At 38.8% G+C, this 19902-nt stretch overlaps 1 protein-coding gene and 1 pseudogene across 2 annotated transcripts in view; both read right to left on the bottom strand.

Annotated features, from left to right (window-relative positions):
* NDFIP1 (Nedd4 family interacting protein 1) overlaps window positions 1-19902 on the bottom strand; it is a 66359-nt gene that overhangs the window by 3532 nt on the left and 42925 nt on the right. For both annotated transcript variants that reach the window (XM_010591427.2, XM_064277558.1), the window contains exons 4-7: window positions 11079-11166; window positions 10046-10170; window positions 7522-7588; window positions 5003-5108 (exon numbers count right to left, since the gene is read on the bottom strand). In XM_010591427.2, coding sequence (XP_010589729.1) covers window positions 5005-5108; window positions 7522-7588; window positions 10046-10170; window positions 11079-11166 — 384 coding nt within the window. In that variant the 3' untranslated portion in view covers window positions 5003-5004. The remainder of the gene's footprint in view (window positions 1-5002; window positions 5109-7521; window positions 7589-10045; window positions 10171-11078; window positions 11167-19902) is intronic.
* On the bottom strand, window positions 11175-19902 carry LOC135228790 (large ribosomal subunit protein uL22-like; annotated as a pseudogene).

Here is a 19902-nt window from a genome sequence, read left to right as displayed (position 1 = left end):
TAACACAGGATCTTTAAACAAGAGTGACTGGGCTCTGAAAGGGAACCTGTGAGTAGCCCAAGGATTGCAGTGTGTGAGCTTTAGCGTTTGGCTTCTGTAACACCTACTTTGGCTGATTAGAAGAAAGCCTTTTGGGGTTATTTTTGGGTTTGTTTTATACTATATTTTGGTAGACAGAGTTAAAAGGTCGCTGTTCTTATACTCTTTTCTAGTAAAATGCCAAATCTCAGGATAGCATGGCACTTATACTTTTCTGTTATATAGCTAAGTTATTTTAAAAATCCCTACCCATGTCTTTTTTGCAAAAGCCTACAGCTAGCTTTTAACTAGTGATATCTCCATTAAACAAAGTAAGAAGTTCAATAAAGGGGAAAAAAAAAACAACTTTCACACTTTACACGATGGTTTTCCAGCCCACCTTCAAACTAAATTTGCTCTGAACTACAGAAAGAAAGCATTCTACATTTGGGTATTGATAAATAGCTCTTTCCCCTTTCACTGGAAAAAAAGGAAACTCAGTCCCATGGGATAATATGGCTTCTTTGGTTCCCTCTAGGGACACTCTGAAAATTATTAAGGAGGTATTAGAATTCTAAATACTGCTTTAAGGCCCCAAACTCTTAAAGTTCTGAATCCTCTGGGAATGTCAGGAATGATTTCAAATGTCCCAGGCCATCAAAGTAGGGAAGAAAAGCTAACAAACTCTATTATGCCCTCCAATGGGGGACACTCATATGCCTCTGAGTAGGGTTCTGACAAGTCCTAAAGCATACTAGCCACTATCAGCCACCTGACTCCAAATTAGAGAGGAAAGGCTCACTTATCTCCCTCACCTGTTAGTTCCGAAAGCATTATCACTAAGGACTTCCTACTTTAAATCATAGCCCTAGAGGTGTCTTGTTTTAAATTTAGAAACTCGCATAAAACATCACTTCAGCCCCTTGGGAACAGGAACAAAACAAGGATGCCCTTTAACACCACTCCTATTTAACATTGTGCTGGAAGTTCTAGCTAGAGCAGTAAGGCAAGAGAAATAAATAAGGGGCATCCAAAATGGTAATGAAGAAGTAAAACCGTCCCTATGTGCGGATGATACGATACTATTCATAGAAAATCCAAAAGACTCCACAAGAAAATGACTGAAACTATTAGGTTCAGTATAGTGGCAGGATATAAGATAAATATACAAAAATTGTTGGATTCCTTTACACAAATAAAGAGAACAATGAAAAGGAAATCAGGAAAACAATACCATTTATAATAAAAATAGCCCCTAAAAAAACAAAATCCTTAGGAATAAATCTAACCAGGGACATAAAAGACCTACACAAAGAAAACTACAAAACACTACTGCAAGAAACCAAAGGAGATCTACATAAATGGAAAAACATACCATGCTCATGGATAGGTAGACTCAACATTGTGAAAATGACAATTCTACCCAAAGCAATGTACAAATACAATGCAATCCTGATCCAAATATCAACATTCTTTAAAGAGATAGAAAAATGAATCATTCACTTTATATGGAAAGAGAAGAAGCCCCAGATAAGTAAAGCACTACTGACAAAGAATAAAGTGGGAGGATTCACACTACCTGACCTCAGAACCTACTATATAGCTACAGTAGTCAAAACAGCCTGGTGCTTGTACAATGACAGATACATTGACCAATGGAACAGAATTGAGAACCCAGATGTAAAGCTATCCACCTATGGTCACCTGATCTTCAACAAGGGCCCAAAGTCCATCAAATGGGGAAGAGGCAGTCTTTTTAACAAATGGTGCTGGCAAAACTGGATGTCTACCTGCAAAAAAAATGAAACAGTGCCCATACCTCACACCATACACAAACACTAATTCAAAATGGATCCCAGACCTAAATATAAAGCCAAAAACTATAAGGATCATAGGAGAAAAAATAGGATCAATGCTAGAGGCCCTAATGCACGGCATTAACATGATACAAGCCATAACTAACAACACACAAACTCCAGAAGATAATAACCTAGATAACTGGGATCTTCTAAAAATTTTACTCTTTTGGTGAAGTCAAAAGACCTCACCAAAAGAGTAAAAAGAAAACCTACAGACTGGGAAAAAATTTTTTAGCCATTACAAATCTGACAAAGGTCTAATCTCTAAAATCTACAAGAAAATCCAACACCTCTGCAACAAAAAGATAAACACTCCAATTAAAAAATGGGCAAAAGAAATTAACAGAGACTTCACCAAAGAAAGCATTCAAGAAGCTAATAGACACATGAGGAAATGTTCCCAATCACTAGCCATTAGAGAAATGCAAATCAAAACCACAATGAGATACCATCTCACCCCAACATTACTGGCACGAATCAAAAAAACAAAAAATAACAAATGTTGGAGAGGCTGTGGGGAGATCAGAACTCTTATGCACTGCTGGTGGGAATGCCAAATGATACAACCATTTTGGAAAACAATATGGCACTTCCTTAGAAAGCTAAAAATAGAAATACCATATGATCCAGCAATCCCACTCCTAGGAATATATGCTAGAGAAATAAGAACTATCACATGACTAGACATATGCATACCCATGTTCATTGCAGCATTGTTCACAATAGCAAAAAATGGAAACAACCTAGATGCCCCTAGATGAAAGGATAAACTATGGTACATACACACAACGGAGTACTACGCAACAATAAAGAACAATGATGAATCTGTGAAGCATCTCACAACATGGATGAATCTGGAAGGCATCATGCTGAGTGAAATAAGTCAATCACAAAAAAGTCAATAATTCAAATTCATGATATGCCACACATTTGTAAACATGCAATAAAACTGATTCCCCTTAAAGAACCTATAAACACAGGAATAGGAGGAGGATATAGAATGTGTGGTTAATTGCCTCCATGAACAACTGTCTCCATTGCCATGAGACCAGAAGAACTGGATGGTGCCTGGCTACCATTACCAGACATTTTGATCCAAGATTCTACAGAAGAATCCTGATCAAAATGGAGAAAATACAGAACAGAATTTAAAATTTTCATAGACTTAAGACTTTCTGGAGCCATGCTGGATGGATGAACCCCTCAAACTATTGCCCTGAGAAAATTTTGAAACCTTAAACCAAAAATATGCCCTGAAGTCTTCTTAAAAACAAATAATTTAAACTAATAATTTAAGCTGAACTAGTAAAAAATGTCTCCTTGAGCATTATGCTTTTTTAAGAACTATGTATATGGGATCAAAGTGACAACAGCAACTTGAAAGATTAGACAGGAATCTTAGGGGGCAGTTAGTTTTTGCTAATGAGGGAGGACCAACTCGAAAGGAGATTGAGAAGAGTTGCACAACTCAAAGAATGTAATCAATGTCACTGAATTGTACATGTAGAAACAGTTGAACTGGTTTAATGTTTTGCTGTGTATATTCTCAATGACAACAAAATAAAATTTTTTAAGTTCATAAACACAAGTGACTAAAATTCTCTCAAATAAAAGTACATACGTGCTTGAAGAAACTGACTTTAACCAACAGAAGCCTATGTTCTTTGTATGCTTTAATTTTTATAAGAAATGCCTAATGAATATACTCCACCATGATGTATCCGAGTTTGCCTATCAACATAACATCTTTCTGTTACTTACATAAATACATTTAATTAATGCTTAATACAGGGTCTGATACACAAAAAGAACATAATGAATGCTATTATCATTATGCCATGTTTGAAGAAAACGTTATGTTTTCCCCATTCCAATCGATTTCCACTCGTTGAAATTCTACCTATTGTATAAGGTTTGTGTCCTCTGCTACATTCTTTACAAAGCCTTGCCAGAAGCCTTCAATTCAATTGAACTGGCCTCTAGGTGGTGCTCAGGCTCCACTCCACAATTCACCCACACCAACCAAGTTCCAAGGAACAAGGAGTGAAGTCCAAGAAGGCCTAATACATCTCACTATCAGGGAGGCCTCTCTCTGGTATACTCTTTCTCAACATTTCCTCTTTCCTTATGTGGTTAGCAATGGAAGATGGCATCAACCTCTGAGGAAAGCCATGTGTGAAACAAAGAAAAGCCTTGACATGGCTTAGTCTTACTGTTCTAGGCAGGGGAAAAGGCCCTTTTTCTTCCTTTTTTTGCACTGACATTCCTTCCCATCACAGTGGTAACATCAGGCTGTGGACCTAAAGAAAGGCACCAAGGAGGCCTCTCTGACAAATTTTAAGAGATGGTAACCTTGGGCTTGTCAATAACTCAGGCAAAAGGAGTTGCTAAAGTGCCTATGATCTAGCCTAGCTCTGGCTATGATCTAGCCTAGGCCCTGCAGAATTATAGCAGTGTGATTTGGCCTGAAGGGTTCCTTCTGAATACTGTCCTTGGAACTGGTGCCAACAGTGAGCAGTGTTTCGAGATCTGGGATTCAGAAATCTAGGACCTTGAGTCCCAGCCAAATATCCTGGCTCCCTGATGATACTAAGACTCTTCTACCTCCTCTACCTCTTCTCCATTGTCATAACATGAGATAAAGTTTTCTCCTAAGACAATTTTACCTTTACCTTTATCAACACCTTTTTGTAGACAAAAACATCTCCTACTAAACTAGAAGCTGCTAAAAGGCAGGGGCTGTGGCTTTCTTACCCTTTATATTCTCTGTCACAGAATATAGGTGCTCAATAATCATTCGAATAGAATTAAAGAGTAGCTTGAAAAAGAGCAGTAATGGAAGCTCAGTATGAAGACTTGTCCAAGATCCAAGGAAGAAGGCATATGCCTCAAAGTTTGAAGGGAAAAAAAGAGCCTTGTGCTATTGGGTGACAGCATCAAACCACATGCTGTCCCTGCAAAGTCTTAAAAACACACTTTATGAGGCTCAAGAAGCTAAAATAATTTTAAGCACCTTGTCTACATTAAAACAGTAAGAAAGTTTTTTTTAAAAAATGAATGGAAATCTGCAACGTATCACATGATTTTACCAAAATTAGAATAGTGTTTTTTATTTCCTTTAATACCTTTAATAAATAAAGAGAACTCTGGTCCTGGGGAGATTTGAGAAAGTTTCTGGCATCTTCCGAACTTTTGCATAATTGATAAATCCTCTGAGAAACAGGAGAAAGCCTAATTAAAAAAAGAAAAGTCAAGAATGAATTATAATATCCATGTTAAGTCCCTTTCCCAGAAATATCCTCTGGGATAGCAATACTTGGTTGTTTTCCTGTTAAACGCTATCAAAACATAAAGAATTTCTTCCAGAGTTTCCAAAGGATTTTCCATAAAAAATTCTCCATTCCTCAATGAGAAACATACTCTAAAGAAACAATAAGAATCTCTTTTGTATAATACGAGTCTAATGAGTCTAAAAGGAACAAACACTCACATTGAGAAACCTCATTAAGAAGTATATCAAAAGCTACCCTATGACTTCTAGGAAAAATACCTCAAGATAATTAACTCCTAAAACAGAGAATGATAACTGTGCTTTTCTCAAGTGAAATATTTTTTTTACCCCTTCTTGTTACAGATTCTTCCTCCCCTGCCCTTTTTTTTTTTTTTTTTGCTAACTACAGTACATTTTTACAGTACATAATGCCGTCCACTAGATGTCAGGATTCCCTTACCTATTGTAATAAGCCTCTCCATTTTCAAATCTGTACTCTATTTCTCTAATTCACAGGTTACTTTGCAACGTGGATAAGAGCTATGGCTTCTAACCAAAAGGTCAGCAGTTTGAATCCACCAACCGCTCCTTGGAAACCCTATGGGGCAGTTCTACACCGTCCCATAGGATAGCTACGAGTCAGAACTGACTCGACAGCAACCCATTTTTGCATTTATTTACCAGAGACTGATGTAATAAGAATGATTTTATATGACTATACCAGAATCAAGGAGCCCTGGTGGTGCAATGGTTAAGTGTTAGTTGCTAATGGAAAGGTTGGCTGTTTGAATTCACCTAGCAGCTCCAAGGGAGAAAAACCTGGGAATTTGCTCCCATAAAGATTACAAGCTGAGGAAACCCTATGGCGCAGTTCCACTTTGTCATACGGTCACTATGAGTCAGAATTGACTCCATGGCGCCAAACAACAACATACCAGAATCTACATTCACAAAGGTCGGCACCTCCTGGAAACAGTTGGGGGAGAAGGGCGAGTGACGTATCCCTTCCAATGGTGTCTCCTCCTTCAGAGATACTCCCTGAGTCTTAGACACATTTTTTAAAAAGCTTTATTGAGATAGGAAACCCTGCTGGCATAGTGGTTAAGTGTTGTGGCTGCTAACCAAGAGGTCAGCAGTTTGAATCCACCAGGCGCTCCTTGGAAACTCTATGGGGCAGTTCTACTCTGCCCTATAGGGTCGCTATGAGTCGGAATCGACTCGACGGCAGTGGGTTGGGTTATTGAGATATAATTTACATACCATAAAGTTCACCTGTTTAAGGTGTGTAATTCGCTGGTTTTTAGTATATTTACATAATTGTACAACCATTACAATAATCTAATTTTAGAGCATCATTATCACCTCAAAAAGACACCTGTACCCATTATTACTCACTTCCCATTACACCTGCCTATTGCCCTCTTCTCGGTCCTAGGCAACCACTCATCTACTTTCTGTTAGACACATCTTAAAATATACTCAATGGTGGAAAAGTCTTTGTATTCAGATAGTAGAACTGGTTTTTGGCAATAACCAAGAGTTGTCAGAGCTGAGCTTGGTGAACAGCATTCTTTCTGGCACCCAGGGCAACAAGTAACTAACACCACAAGATGGCCCTAGTATTGCTTTGCAGAAATGACAGCAGCGTGGTGGTCTCTGTTGTTATATACATCATCTTTACAAAGAATGAAGAAGCCAACATTAAAAGAATTCACCTCCAAAGTTCATTTCTTTAATGTCTTAGAAGAAAAGATTTGAAAATAAGTGTTTTGAATGAAAAATAGAATCTCATGGCTGATAAATACCAGGTATTAAAAAAAAAAAAAAAAAAAAAAACTTCGCATCACAAGAGGATTCTTATCTTCACCAATGGTCAACTACAGTGCCTGTTCCAGGAGTCTTATCTAGCAGGGCTGTATGTTTTCTGTTTTCTACTGACAGATCCAACCAAAGATGGGCCACGTACCCCATGAGTCAGTAGCGACAGTATGACTACGGCCAACTTAGGCTTGAGTTTGTGAATGCTTAAAGCCAACAACTCACAAGGGAAAAAACCCAACAGACTGTGGAATCATCATTATGCCCCACTGGGCACACAGGGGCCCTGAGACATGTATATGAATGGGTTCGGGAAAACCTACCACCACTAAGAGACTTTTTATAACGTGTATGTTACTCTGATATTGACAACAGCCTAATCATTAAGACCTTGTTAAAGTGTTCAAAGAGAGAAACATTTTTAAAATTATACTTATTATTGCTGATTTAATATATTATTGTATAGTAAACAAGATGAGGATTTACTAAAAGTAATTTTACTGCTAAAATTTAACATAATGTTTTTCCTCCCTGTTCTATGCTAAAAGCACTTACCTAATACCAGGAACACCCACCAGAGCCAGTACTGACCATCAAAGTATCCAGGGAAATAGGTGGAAAACTGAAAAATAAAGCAAGGTATTTTACAGTAGCTTAACAGACACAATTCTACATTTTAATTTAAGGGCATACAAAGTACAAGACTTTGCTTTAAATGCCAATGCTGTCACTTAGCCATTGCAATAACGAAGAAAATAAGTGTAAGTATTGTATGTATTATTAATTGATTTGCCATCGTTCTATGACACATGTAAATGTATTTTCTTTTATGGAAAAGAAATCTTGAAATATGATAGCTCTCAGCTTTATGGACTCTTTGTTTTGAACATGTACAAACTCTGTTTTTTTAAACGCTTTTTTTGGGAGCCCGATAATATCCACCCTCCTAGAAATGTGTTCTGACAACAGTTTCACTTTGCTTACCCAGTGCCAAAACTGACTGGGTACTATCATTGCCATCTTTCTAATAAGCCCTGATTTTGTTCCTCCTCCTCCCACCTTGCCTTGACCTTGAAAGTTTTGTCACATATAACATGATAATCCCATCCCTCTGCCAGAGATTGGTTTAGGAACGGGCACATGACATTATTTTGGCCAATAGGAACTGAAGGCTTCTGAGAAGGTTTCCTGGCTCTTAAAGATAAAAAGAAGAGAAGAAAACTGTGCCTTTTTTTCGGCTGAGCCCTGTCGCGTTTCAATGTGACACCTGAAACAGCTTTTGACCATGAGTGGAGGGGGAGGTATACCAACAAGTTCAGCATAGGGCAGCAGAAATATGAGAAGTTCCTGATGACATTACCAAACCCCTGACTCAACTAACCCCACAGCAGACCCACGTCCTAACTTGTTATGAGAAATAACAAGCTGTCCTCATTGTTTTCTAAGCCATTTTGAGCTCGGTTTTCCTTGCTCTATTGCACTTCAGATGAAGGTTTACAGAACACACTAGCTTCTCATTCAACAGTTAGTACACATATTGTTTTATGACATTGGGTACCAACCCCAGGACATGTTAACACTCTCACTTCTTGACCCTGGGTTCCCTATTACCAGCTTTTCTGCCCCTTTCTGCCTTCTCGTCCTTGTCCCTGGGCTGATGTTGAGCTAGGTTTTCTGTTACTTACAGCCAAAAGCATCCTAACAGATAAAAGTTGATTCACTCAATTCAGTTTAAAAAGTGAGTCAATTTAGTTAAAATATTTAGTTAAAAAAAAAAAAAAACTGGTAAATAATTTCATCTGCTTTCTATTGGAAGCTTTGGTGCCTAACAGTTTCACAATTTGATAACTAAAATGCAGTATGTAATTTCTTAATAAAATAACAACTAAGATTTAGAGAAGGAATGAAAAAGCTCTTTAGGGCTTGGGTCTTAACCTCAAGTGTGTGTTTTAGGTGTGCATATCGTGCCTCTGTTTTGGTGAAAAGCCTGTAATTTTCATTAGGTTCTCAAAGGAGTCTGGGACCCTAAAAATGTTAACAAATGCTTTAGAATAAAGTAGAACTACTTTGAAAAATTCCAAATGATCAATCGACACTCATTAATCAAAAAAGAATACCAATGTATGATACCTGAATTAGTTTTGTTCATAAAGTTAACAATAGCAATAAGCTTATCTGATGTCAGAGGACACTTTAAGAGACTAGATATTTACCACTCTAAATTATTTCATCCAATTTTTACTAACTGGTAACCACCAAATCAATGACGGCATTCTTCTAATTTACGTCAGAGGTAAGGCCCCCTCATGTAGTAGTAGTGGTAGTTAAACAATTGTGGCTCCTTGAATATTCTGGCATAACCAGTGACGCTACTGACAACCAGTCCTGAAGGGGAGGAAGGAAGAGAGGGAGGAAAGAGGGAGGAAGAACGCTAGAGTAAAACTTAAAAGCAAAATTACTGAGAGGAATACCCACTTTTGATGAGACACCATAGAGTTAATATCCATATCCTTCCATTTGAAAAACAACTAATTTCAGAATAAACACATGTATTATCATATTATAAGATTAAAAAGAGACGGCAGCTGGCAAACAACCTGTAGGATAAATGTTCATGGACCACCAATATTCACCAGATTTGACTACAAAACTTGTGTGCATGAATCAAATAATCCAACTGCAATGGATTTCAATTCAACTTCATCATGAAACCAGAGCAAAAACAAACCAAAAGTCACATTTAAAATGCTGAGATAACAAAACAAAACAAAAACCCAAAAACAAAACCACTGCCATCGAGTCGATTTCGACTCACAGCAACCCTATAGGACAGAGTAGAACTGCCCTGTGGAGTTTCCGAGGCTGTAAATTTTTACGGAGCAGACTGCCACATCTTTCTCCTGACAAGCGGCTCGTGGGTTAGAACCTCTGACTTTTTGGTTAGCAGCCGAGCTCTTTAACCACTGTGCCATCAGGGCTCCTTAAAAGAAAAAAACCCACGCAAATGAAAAATCAAATATTCAAAATCACTCTAATTATCATCCTCTGCAGAGCCCACCTTTTCTGTTGTACAACTTACCCTGACAATCAGGATCCACTTAATTAGAGAGAGACCAAATCCTGAAATGGCCCCATACCTTCCTGCAGCTGAGGTGGTCAGACAAAAAGACAGGAAAAACCCAATCCAGTTAAAGAGGAATGCCACTGTAAAAGCAGAGAGGAAAAAAGATATCAGACATGCCCTGTATCAAAGGAGCAAAAGAGCCCTTTATATATCCTTCTGCTTAAAGGGCTGTCCCAAGAAAAAAGACTGCTGTCTTCTCACAAAACAAGCAAGAAAACATTCTCTCTGGATATCGGCTTTTACACTAACAAGTCTACTCCTATTCACTCTTTCAAAAATGGCTTAATATTCACAAGCTGTACACTTAGGGCTCAATATTCACCAAACTGTACACTTAGTCACCTTTACTGTATGTGTGTTACACTCCAATACATAAATGCCTTGAACATTAAATCAGTGCCCCAAATAATCTGATATTTAAGTCATTCATCCTGCTTCTGTGAGTTTTGACGTTTCATAACTTCACCTCTAAAAGCACCGCATGTTCTTTGAAGAAACCATTTTTTTTAACATAGCAAATAAAAGAAATAGTCGTTCACTTCTGAGTTAGTCACATGGAAAGATAAATGCAAAATCATATCAAGGGGAAAAATCAGGCTGACTTTGATCTGTTAGAAAACAGAAGTTTGTAGAATAAAATTAATCAGATAAAGGCATTTAATTTCAATTCCACAGGTCAGGTATAAGTAGGAGCAAGATTAAGGGGTCTTACAGATTCTCAAGAAGAGGCTTAGCACGTGTGAAAATGCACCATTCCCCATAACTGCTTTAATTATATCTTCCATAAATACTCCCAGAAATAGAAGACAAAGAGAGAGGATATTAAGATAAAAATGTACTAAGCTCTAAACATCCCAGAAGAAGGCACCAAATAAATATAACGTACTAACATAATAGCTCAATTAGTTATTTTAATTTAGTCAGATTCATCCAAAATCCCAAGCAGTCTAGTCCGTGGTAGGTGGCTCTGCCATATGTATATACTTACTGAAAAATGTTAACATGAAAATCCCATCGTTTCCTATCCTCAGCTGGTCAGCATCATCGAAATCATCCCGGCCCACAAAATCCTCATCCTAAATGAGAAGAAAAAGAGAAAGGTAGATTCATAACTAATTATTTCTAGACAAAGGAAAAGAAAGAAATGGGCAAAAAAAAGTGCCAACGAGAAAATTTACTCACTTGGCTCTACTCAAAACTACGAGCATCAAGGCTCAGTATGCACTAAAAATTTCATTTTGCCTTGTAAGTAAAAGACATCATTTTAAAGGACAAACAAATCTTTCCTTTATCTTCCCAGTTTTCTAGACGAAAGGGACATTTCATTTTACAATCCCAAATTCTTTAACAACAGACTCCAAAAATGAAAAAGTTCACAAAGAACTATTCACCCTTCTATATATATATATATAAAGACAAGAAAAGATAAATTTACTTACACATTTGTCTTACATAATGGATTATTAGTAACCCAGCGCCTGTATTAAGGTGATAAAATCAACTAGCTCAAGTGCATTATGAGACTTGCATGGGGAAACAGGACAGTATGAGCATACATGAAGAAGCCTCCAGGGCTGTCCACTGCTCAACTCCGTGTGTGTTTCTATTGGCAGATGGGTCTGAAATCATCTCACCTCCAGTGTTACTGGCAGATAGGACCTTTCCCATTCTTCCATCCTAATTTGATAATATAATACTCAAAGTCTAGGAAGAATATAATCCTGTCAACACTGATCAACATTTGTAGCCTACCTTTTCAACAGTTTGTAGGTATGTACTGAGATACTGATAAATAACTGAATATACACTTAAAAGTAAAAATGACAGACTTGTACATAGTCCAATGAGTGTTTCTCAGTCAAAACTTGCCCTACAAAGAAAAGAGACTGGGAAGAACCATACCAAACTGTTGACAGTAGTTCCCTAGGGAAGTGGGAACTAGAAAAACAGGAAAGTGTCAGTGGCAGCTCCCATTTTTAACTTAACACGCTTCCTATATAGTTTGAAATGTTTATAAGAATGTTTTCTCCAATTAATTAAAAAAAAAAACACTAAATATCTAGTATTCTGACTTCATATAAGCAGAATAAGTGAGGCTTTGCCCAAACCAGAAACTAATTCTGTTTTTTGCATAACTATTCAAAGACATACTACCAACACACTGAAGTAACTTCTTAATAATATTGCAAATGCCTTCTGTTCTTCCTGTCCTAGGGATCTCTACCACCTTAATTCCTCCTAAAAACTGTATCTCAAATACCACACTAGTCTTACCGAAACTTATCAAAAATTTTGAAGGACTCTTACAAGTCTACAATCTAAGTCCAGAAATCTCAGCCTAGCACTCCCAGGCTTTGACACCCTGCAGTTCTGGTCGCATCTTTCTCTCTTTCTCCTCACAAACCCTTTTTCAAGCAAAACCAATTACTACATCCACGGAACTTGCCCTACAGTTGACTGAATCCATACCTGCTTTCTGAGCTTTTCCTTCTAGAATATTTTTATCTTTTTTAGCCATCAAAACTCAGGACCTACTTCAAAATCCATCTTCCCCATGACTACCCAGTGCAAAGTCACAGTTCTTGAAATTCACTGCTTTTTTTTTTTTTTTTTAAAGCAGCACAGTACTCACAGGTGATATTCTATTTTCTGGGCCAATCTGTTATTTAGCTAAAAAGTGACCTCAGTGGATAGTTTCGGCTCAAGGTTTAAAGAGTATCTCAGGATACTCAGGAGTCCTGTAGTCTCAACTAGTCCAGAAATTCTGGGTTTTTTTTTTTAAGAAATTGAGGCTCTGTTCCACATTTTTCTCCTATTCTATCAGGATCCATCTATTGTGGCCCTGATCAGAACAGACGATAGTAGTAGGCGGGCACTAACTAGTTCTTCTGGCCTCAGGGTAGATGAGGCTGTGGTTTGTGTAGACTATTAGTCCTTAAGACTAGATTCTTCTTTGTGACTTTGGCTTCCTTCTTTCTCTTTTCCTCTAGACAAGTAGAAACCAATAGCCAATACCTGTATCTTAGCTGGCCATTTGCAAGCTTTTAAGACCCCAGACACTACTCACCAGACTAGGTTGCAGAACATAAACTTTATGAACTATAAAAACCAATCCCACAAGGTGTTTGGTTACGTCTAGGTAGTATCCCTGCAACTGTGCCCCCTATGTGCTTTATTATATATATATATATATATGAACATACATGCATGCACACACATACATGCGTATGCATATATATATCCATATATATAGTATCATATACATGGCTATACACATAAATGCATATATATATACACACATTCATATGTATATATTTTGGTTGTTGTTACAAAATTATACATGCCATAGCAATTAAAAAAGGATTTTTTTTATCCATTGCTCTTTCACTGCTTACATAAGGGTACTTGTGGGCCTCTTGCCCTTAGCTGGATTTTAAGCTCCCGCACAGCAGGAACACCACCTTGTAAAAAGTTTTCTATGTAACACTGCAAATTACAAAGCACCTTGTATAAAAAGGTTCACTAGCCCCAAACAGGTAAAGCTATGTTGAAAAAGAACAACAAAGTAGGAAGGCTCACACTTCCTGATTTTAAAATATACTATACAGATCTGGTAGTGCAGTGGTTAAGAGTTCAGCTGCTAACCAAAACGCTGGCAGTTCGAATCCACCAGCCACTCCTTGGAAACCCTAAAGGGCAGTTCTACTCTGTCTATAGGGTTGCTATGAGTTAGGATCAACTTGACGGCCATGGGTTTGGTTTTTTTTTTTTTATATATATACCTCTGATAATCAAAAGACACAAAGACCAATGGAATAGAACTGATAGTCCAGAAATAAAGCCATACATCTATGGTCAACTGATTTTTGACAAGGGTGCTAAGACCATTCAATGGGGGAAAGAAGAGCCTCTTCAACAAGCGGTGCTGGAAAAATTGGATTTTCACATACAGAAAAATCAAACAGGATCCATGCCTCACACCATACACAAATTCAAAATGGATTAAGGACCTAAATGTACAAACCTCAAGGAACTTGGCTCCTTGGTTTGGAGGGACATTCCAGTTATCACATCTACAAGTAAAAAAAAAGATTGGCATAGCAGCGCTTATGAAAATACTTCGCAGGGGGAAGAAGCAGTTGGCAAACAAATGTAGGAGGTTCATGTGTTATTTCCGGAAAAATACAGTAATTGGTCTAATAACATGTTTAGCACTTCTATTCTATCTCCTAGTTCGTTACCCAGTGCCTGGGGTCTTAAGGGCTTGCAAGCAGCCATCCAAGGCATAACAATTGGTCTCTATTCACCTGGAACAACAGAGGAAGAAGGAGAGTCAGGAATAGGATGAGGACATGGAATGTGTGGCTAATTGCCTCCACGAACAACTGTCTCCTTTGCCATAAGACTAGAAGAACTGGATGGTGCTCAGCTACCATTACTGAACATATTCATCAAAGATTCCATAGAAGAATCCTGAGCAAATGGGGAAAAAGCAGAACAGAATTTCAAATTTTCATGGTGTCTTAGTCATCTAGTGCACCTATAACAGAAATACCACAAGTGGATGGCTTTAACAAACAGAAGTTTATTCTCTCACAGTCTACTAGGCTAGAAGTCCATATTCAGGACCTCAGCTCCAGGGGAAGGCTTTCTCTCTCTGTTGGCTCTGAAGGAAGGTTCTTGTCCTCGATCTTCCCCTGGACTAAGAGCTTCTCAGCACAGGGACTCTATGTCCAAAGGACGCACTATTCTCCTGACTCTTGCTCTTGGTGGTATGAGGTCCCCCTGCCTCTCTACTCGCTTCTCTGTTTTATATTTCAAATGAGATTGGCTCAAGACACAATCCAATCTTGTAGACTGAGTCCTGCCTGATTAAGATAACTGCTGCTAATCCCATCTCAAGAGACCATCTCAAGAATAGATTTGATGCATTGAACACTAGTGACCGAAGACCAGATGAGTTGTGGAATGACATCAACCATCATCCATGAAGAAAGCAAGAGGTCACTGAAAAGACAGGAAAGAAAGAAAAGACCAAGATGGATGGCTTAGGAGACTCTGAAACTTGCTCTTGAGCATCGAGCAGCTAAAGCAAAAGGAAGAATTGATGAAGCAAAAGAACTGAACAGAAGATTTCAAAGGGCCTCTCGAGAAGACAAAGTATAATGACATGTGCAAAGAGCTGGAGACGGAAAACCAAAAGGGAAGAACATGCTCGGCGTTTCTCAAGCTAAAAGAACTGAAGAAAAAATTCAAACCTTGAGTTGTAATAGTGAAGGATTCCATGGGGGAAAATATTAAACGACACAGGAAGCATCAAAAGAAGATGAAAGGAATACACAGAGTCATTATACCAAAAAGAATTAGTCGATATTCAACCATTTCAAGAGGTGGCGTATGATCAGGAACTGATGGTACTGAAGGAAGAAGTCCAAGCTGCTCTGAAGGCACTGGCGAAAAACGAGGCCCCACGAATTGATGGAATATCAATTGAGATGTTTCAACAAACATGCAGTGCTGGAGGTGCTCACTCGTCTATACCAAGAAATATGGAAGACAGCTTCCTGGCCAACTGACTGGAAGAGATCCATATTTATGCCTATTCCCAAGAAAGGTGATCCAACAGAATGTGGAAATTATAGAACAATATCATTAACATCACACGCAAGCAAAATTTTGCTGAAGATCATTCAAAAACGGCTGCAGCAGTGTATTGACAGGGAACTGCCAGAAATTCAGGCCGGTTTCAGAAGAGGTCGTGGAACTAGGGATATCATTGCTGATGTCAGATGGATTCTGGCTGAAAGCAGAGAATACCAGAAGGCTGTTTACCTGTGTTTTATTGACTATGCAAAGGCATTCCACTGTGTGGATCATAACAAACTATGGATAACACTGAGAAGAATGGGAATTCCAGAACACTTAATTGTGCTCATGAGGAACCTTTACATAGATCAAGAGGTGGTTGTTCGGACAGAACAAGGGGATACTGAGTGGTTTAAAGTCAGGAAAGGTGTGCATCAGGGTTGTATTCTTTCACCACACCTATTTAATCTGTATGCTGAACAAATAATCCGAAAAGCTGGACTATATGAAGAACGGGGCAACAGGATTGGAGGAAGACTCGTTAACAACCTGCGTTACACAGATGACACAACCTTACTTGCTGAAAGTTAAGAGGATTTGAAGCACTTACTAATGAAGATCAAAGACCACAGCCTTCAGTATGGATTACACCTCAACATAAAGAAAACAAAAATCCTCATGACTGGACCAATGAGCAACATCATGATAAACGGAGAAAAGATTGAAGTTGTCAAGGATTTCCTTTTACTTGGATCCACAATCAACAGCCATGGAAGCAGCAGTCAAGAAATCAAAAGAGGCATTGCATTGGGCAAATCTGCTGCAAAGGACCTCTTCAGAGTGTTGAAGAGCAAAGATGTCATCCTGAAGACTAAGGTGCGCCTGACCCAAGCCATGGTATTTTCAATCACATCATATGCATGTGAAAGCTGGACAGTGAATAAGGAAGACCGAAGAAGAGTTGACGCCTTTGAATTGTGGTGTTGGTGAAGAATATTGAATATACCATGGACTGCCAAAAGAATGAACAAATTTGTCTTGGAAGAAGTGTGGCCAGAATGCTCCTTAGAGGCGAGGATGGTGAGACTGCATCTTACATACTTTGGACATGTTGTCAGGTGGGATCAGTCCCTGGAGAAGGACATCATGCTTGGCAGAGTACAGGGTCAGGAGAAAAGAGGAAGACCCTCAACGAGGTGGACTGACACAGCGGCTGCAACAATGAGCTCAAGCATATCAATGATTTTAAGGATGGCGCAGGACCGGGAAGTGTTTCGTTCTGTTGTGCACTGAGTCGCTATGAGTTGGAAACGACTCGACGGCACCTAACAACAACAATCCCATGACATCAACATCATAGCGATAGGATTTACAACATACAGGGAAATCACATCAGATGACAAAATGGTGGGTAATCACACAATACTGGGAATCAGGGCCTAGCCAAATTGATACCCATATTTTTGGGGGACACAATTCAATCCGTGACATATAGATTCTAGACTTTCTGGAGCCATGGAAGGCAGATGAATCCCTGAAACTACTGCCCTGAAATAATCTTTTTTTTTTTTCTTCTTTTACTTTTATCTTAAGCTCAATGTACTCCAGAGCCATAAGTTCTTGTTTCTTCAGTTTTTTCTGGGATATCTTTTTCTTCTGTGCAACCTCCTCTTCTGGTTTAGGAACAATTTGTTCCTTTTTAGTAAGGATCATATCCATATGGCTGGGGAGCTCACATAAGGGTTAATCCAACCATGAGCTTTTTAAGTGTGGCAGCACATCTTGGGGGCTTTGTTCACTGGGATGGACTCAATGATCAGGGAATCTATATCTAAATCCTTAAATTCAGTATTACTTTCTGCATTTTTAAGTACAGCAAAAATTCAGCACTCTTCTTGGGCCACTGACCCTGTGGTCTAACCCCACTGTTTGGCCTGGGCACACCTACCAACTCCACCATTATAACATCAGAATGGTACACATTGGTTCTGTAAAGTGACATCTTTCAGATGCTTGGTGGCTTTTGGGATAGGCACACCCTTGATGGCCTGGGCAGTTTCACGGATATTCTTAAAATGGACCCAAAGATTTCAATCTCTTGATTTGCATGACTTTGTGGGGTTTTCTGGGTCAAGTGAGTAGCGAACCATTTTGTGAGATGACCTCAGGCCACTTACGGGAACAGCTTCCCTGAGATCATCTTTAAATTTTAAACCAAAAATATCCTGAAGTCATCTTAAAATCTAACAATAGGTTAGTTTAACCAGTAAAAAAGACCTGCCTTGAGCATTATGCTCTTTTAAGAAGTATCTATATGGGGTCAAATTGACAAATGCAACTCCAAAGATTTGATAGGACCTTTTTTTTTAGGGGGCAGTGAGTTTATATTAATGGGGGAAGAGCAACTCAGAAAAGGAGGGTAAGAATGATTACACAACTCGAAAAATGTAATCAATGTCACTAAATTGTATATGTAGAACTGCTGAGTTGGTGTTTTACTGTGTATATTCTCAATAACAACCAAATAAATAAAGTTTAGAGAAAAAAAAAAAAGGTTCTCTATACATGTTTGCTGAGTAATACTTTAAGCAACTCCCTCAATATGCACTTGGTCAAATGAAAGTATTCTAAAGAATTCTACAATTAATCAGAGACAATCTCTATAATGGTTTATTTCCACAGGACATTTACCATATTTTCTAACAGGTCTATAGAGCATAGTGAAATATACAAGGACTACAAAGTCCGGGAGATCTGAGTGTGACTCTCACCTCTGCTACTTATTAGTTATATGATTTTGGGCAAATTACTTAACCTCTCTGACCCTCAATTTTTACGTCTATAAAATGAGGATAATTTCTACCTTGCAAGGTTACTTTAAGAACGGGAAACTATATATAAGAGCACTAAACACAGTATCAAGCATGTCGTCTGCTTCCCATACATGGTAGTTACGACTGTTTTACTCTAGACACTAAGCTCCAGGAGGAAGGAATTCACCCCAAAAGTTTTTCCTTAGTCCCTCCCTGGCACCTACAAGAACACAATACACTCATGTAGGATCTGCCTACAGGGTCACTATGAGTCGGAATCGACTCAGCAGCAACGGGTTTGTTTTTTTTTTTTGGTTTAGGATCAGCCTAGACTGGTTCTTAAACCATTAAGTCTGCCTGGCACTGATTTTAGGAGCTCTGCCCCTCGTAGCAGGAGCCCTGGTAATGCAGTGGTTAAAGCCCTTGGCTGCCAACCAAAAGCCGAGGTTTGAACCTACCAGCCGCTCCGTGGGAAAGAGATGTGGCAGTCTGCTTTTGTAAAGATTTACAGCCTTGGAAATGTTACAGGGTCACTATGAGTCAGAACTGACTCAACAGCAGTGGGTTTGGTTTTTGGCTACCCCTAGTAGTAGGTGTGTAGACTGTACACAGACCACTACCCTAAAGCCAGGGGAACCTCTGGGGCCAAACTACCTAACTAGGCTTATCTTTCACTCTCATTTCCTGCCAGGAACCAGGGACTGAAGCCCTGATTTCTCCACTTTCCTGGAAACTGGATCCTGCATCCCATTCTCCCAGGTTTTGGCCCAAGGCTCTGCCTGCATCAACTCTAACCTGGATAAATGTTTATGAAACCATATCAACATCATTTATAGGTCTGACGTCAAGAACCAAGAGTGCCCAAAATCTCTGGCTGGCTTCCATCACACCCCACCCCTTCCCCATGACTCAACATTAGGCCAGATGGGATCTGAATTCGCTGAGCCTCCACAGATGCTGTGCCCTGGGCTACTACTACTAGCAAAGGGTTCATCTAGATGATTTTCAAGGTCCCTTTTATGAGTTTATAAATTTTATGAAATTGCATTTATGATTCTTCTCTATACAGATCTCTCTAGCAGCCATCCACATAACACTAAAATTTTAAGTATGCAGAATCAAGGCAAAGTCAGTGTATTTCCTAAACCAGCTCCTGCTTAAAGACATCTGTCATTCCAAGAGACTTGGGAAGGCGGTGGCAGTGACAGAGATACAGGGAAAAAGTGCTGGCTTACTTGTGATCTTCTGGTCATTTGTATCTCTTCATCATTTTCAGTAAACACCACTAGCCCAAAAGAAAATGTACTTGCTTTAAAAAATTAGCTGGACTCTTACTAACCAATACAATCATAAGTAATAAATGAAAATAACTTAATTCCTACAAATTGGCCATCAAGTAAAATGGTGTGTTGT

This window comes from Loxodonta africana, chromosome 2 (assembly GCF_030014295.1).
Source record: "Loxodonta africana isolate mLoxAfr1 chromosome 2, mLoxAfr1.hap2, whole genome shotgun sequence".
In the NCBI taxonomy this organism is placed as follows: domain Eukaryota; kingdom Metazoa; phylum Chordata; class Mammalia; order Proboscidea; family Elephantidae; genus Loxodonta; species Loxodonta africana.
Note: the sequence above shows the minus strand (reverse complement) of the source record. Positions and strands in the feature narration are given on the sequence as shown.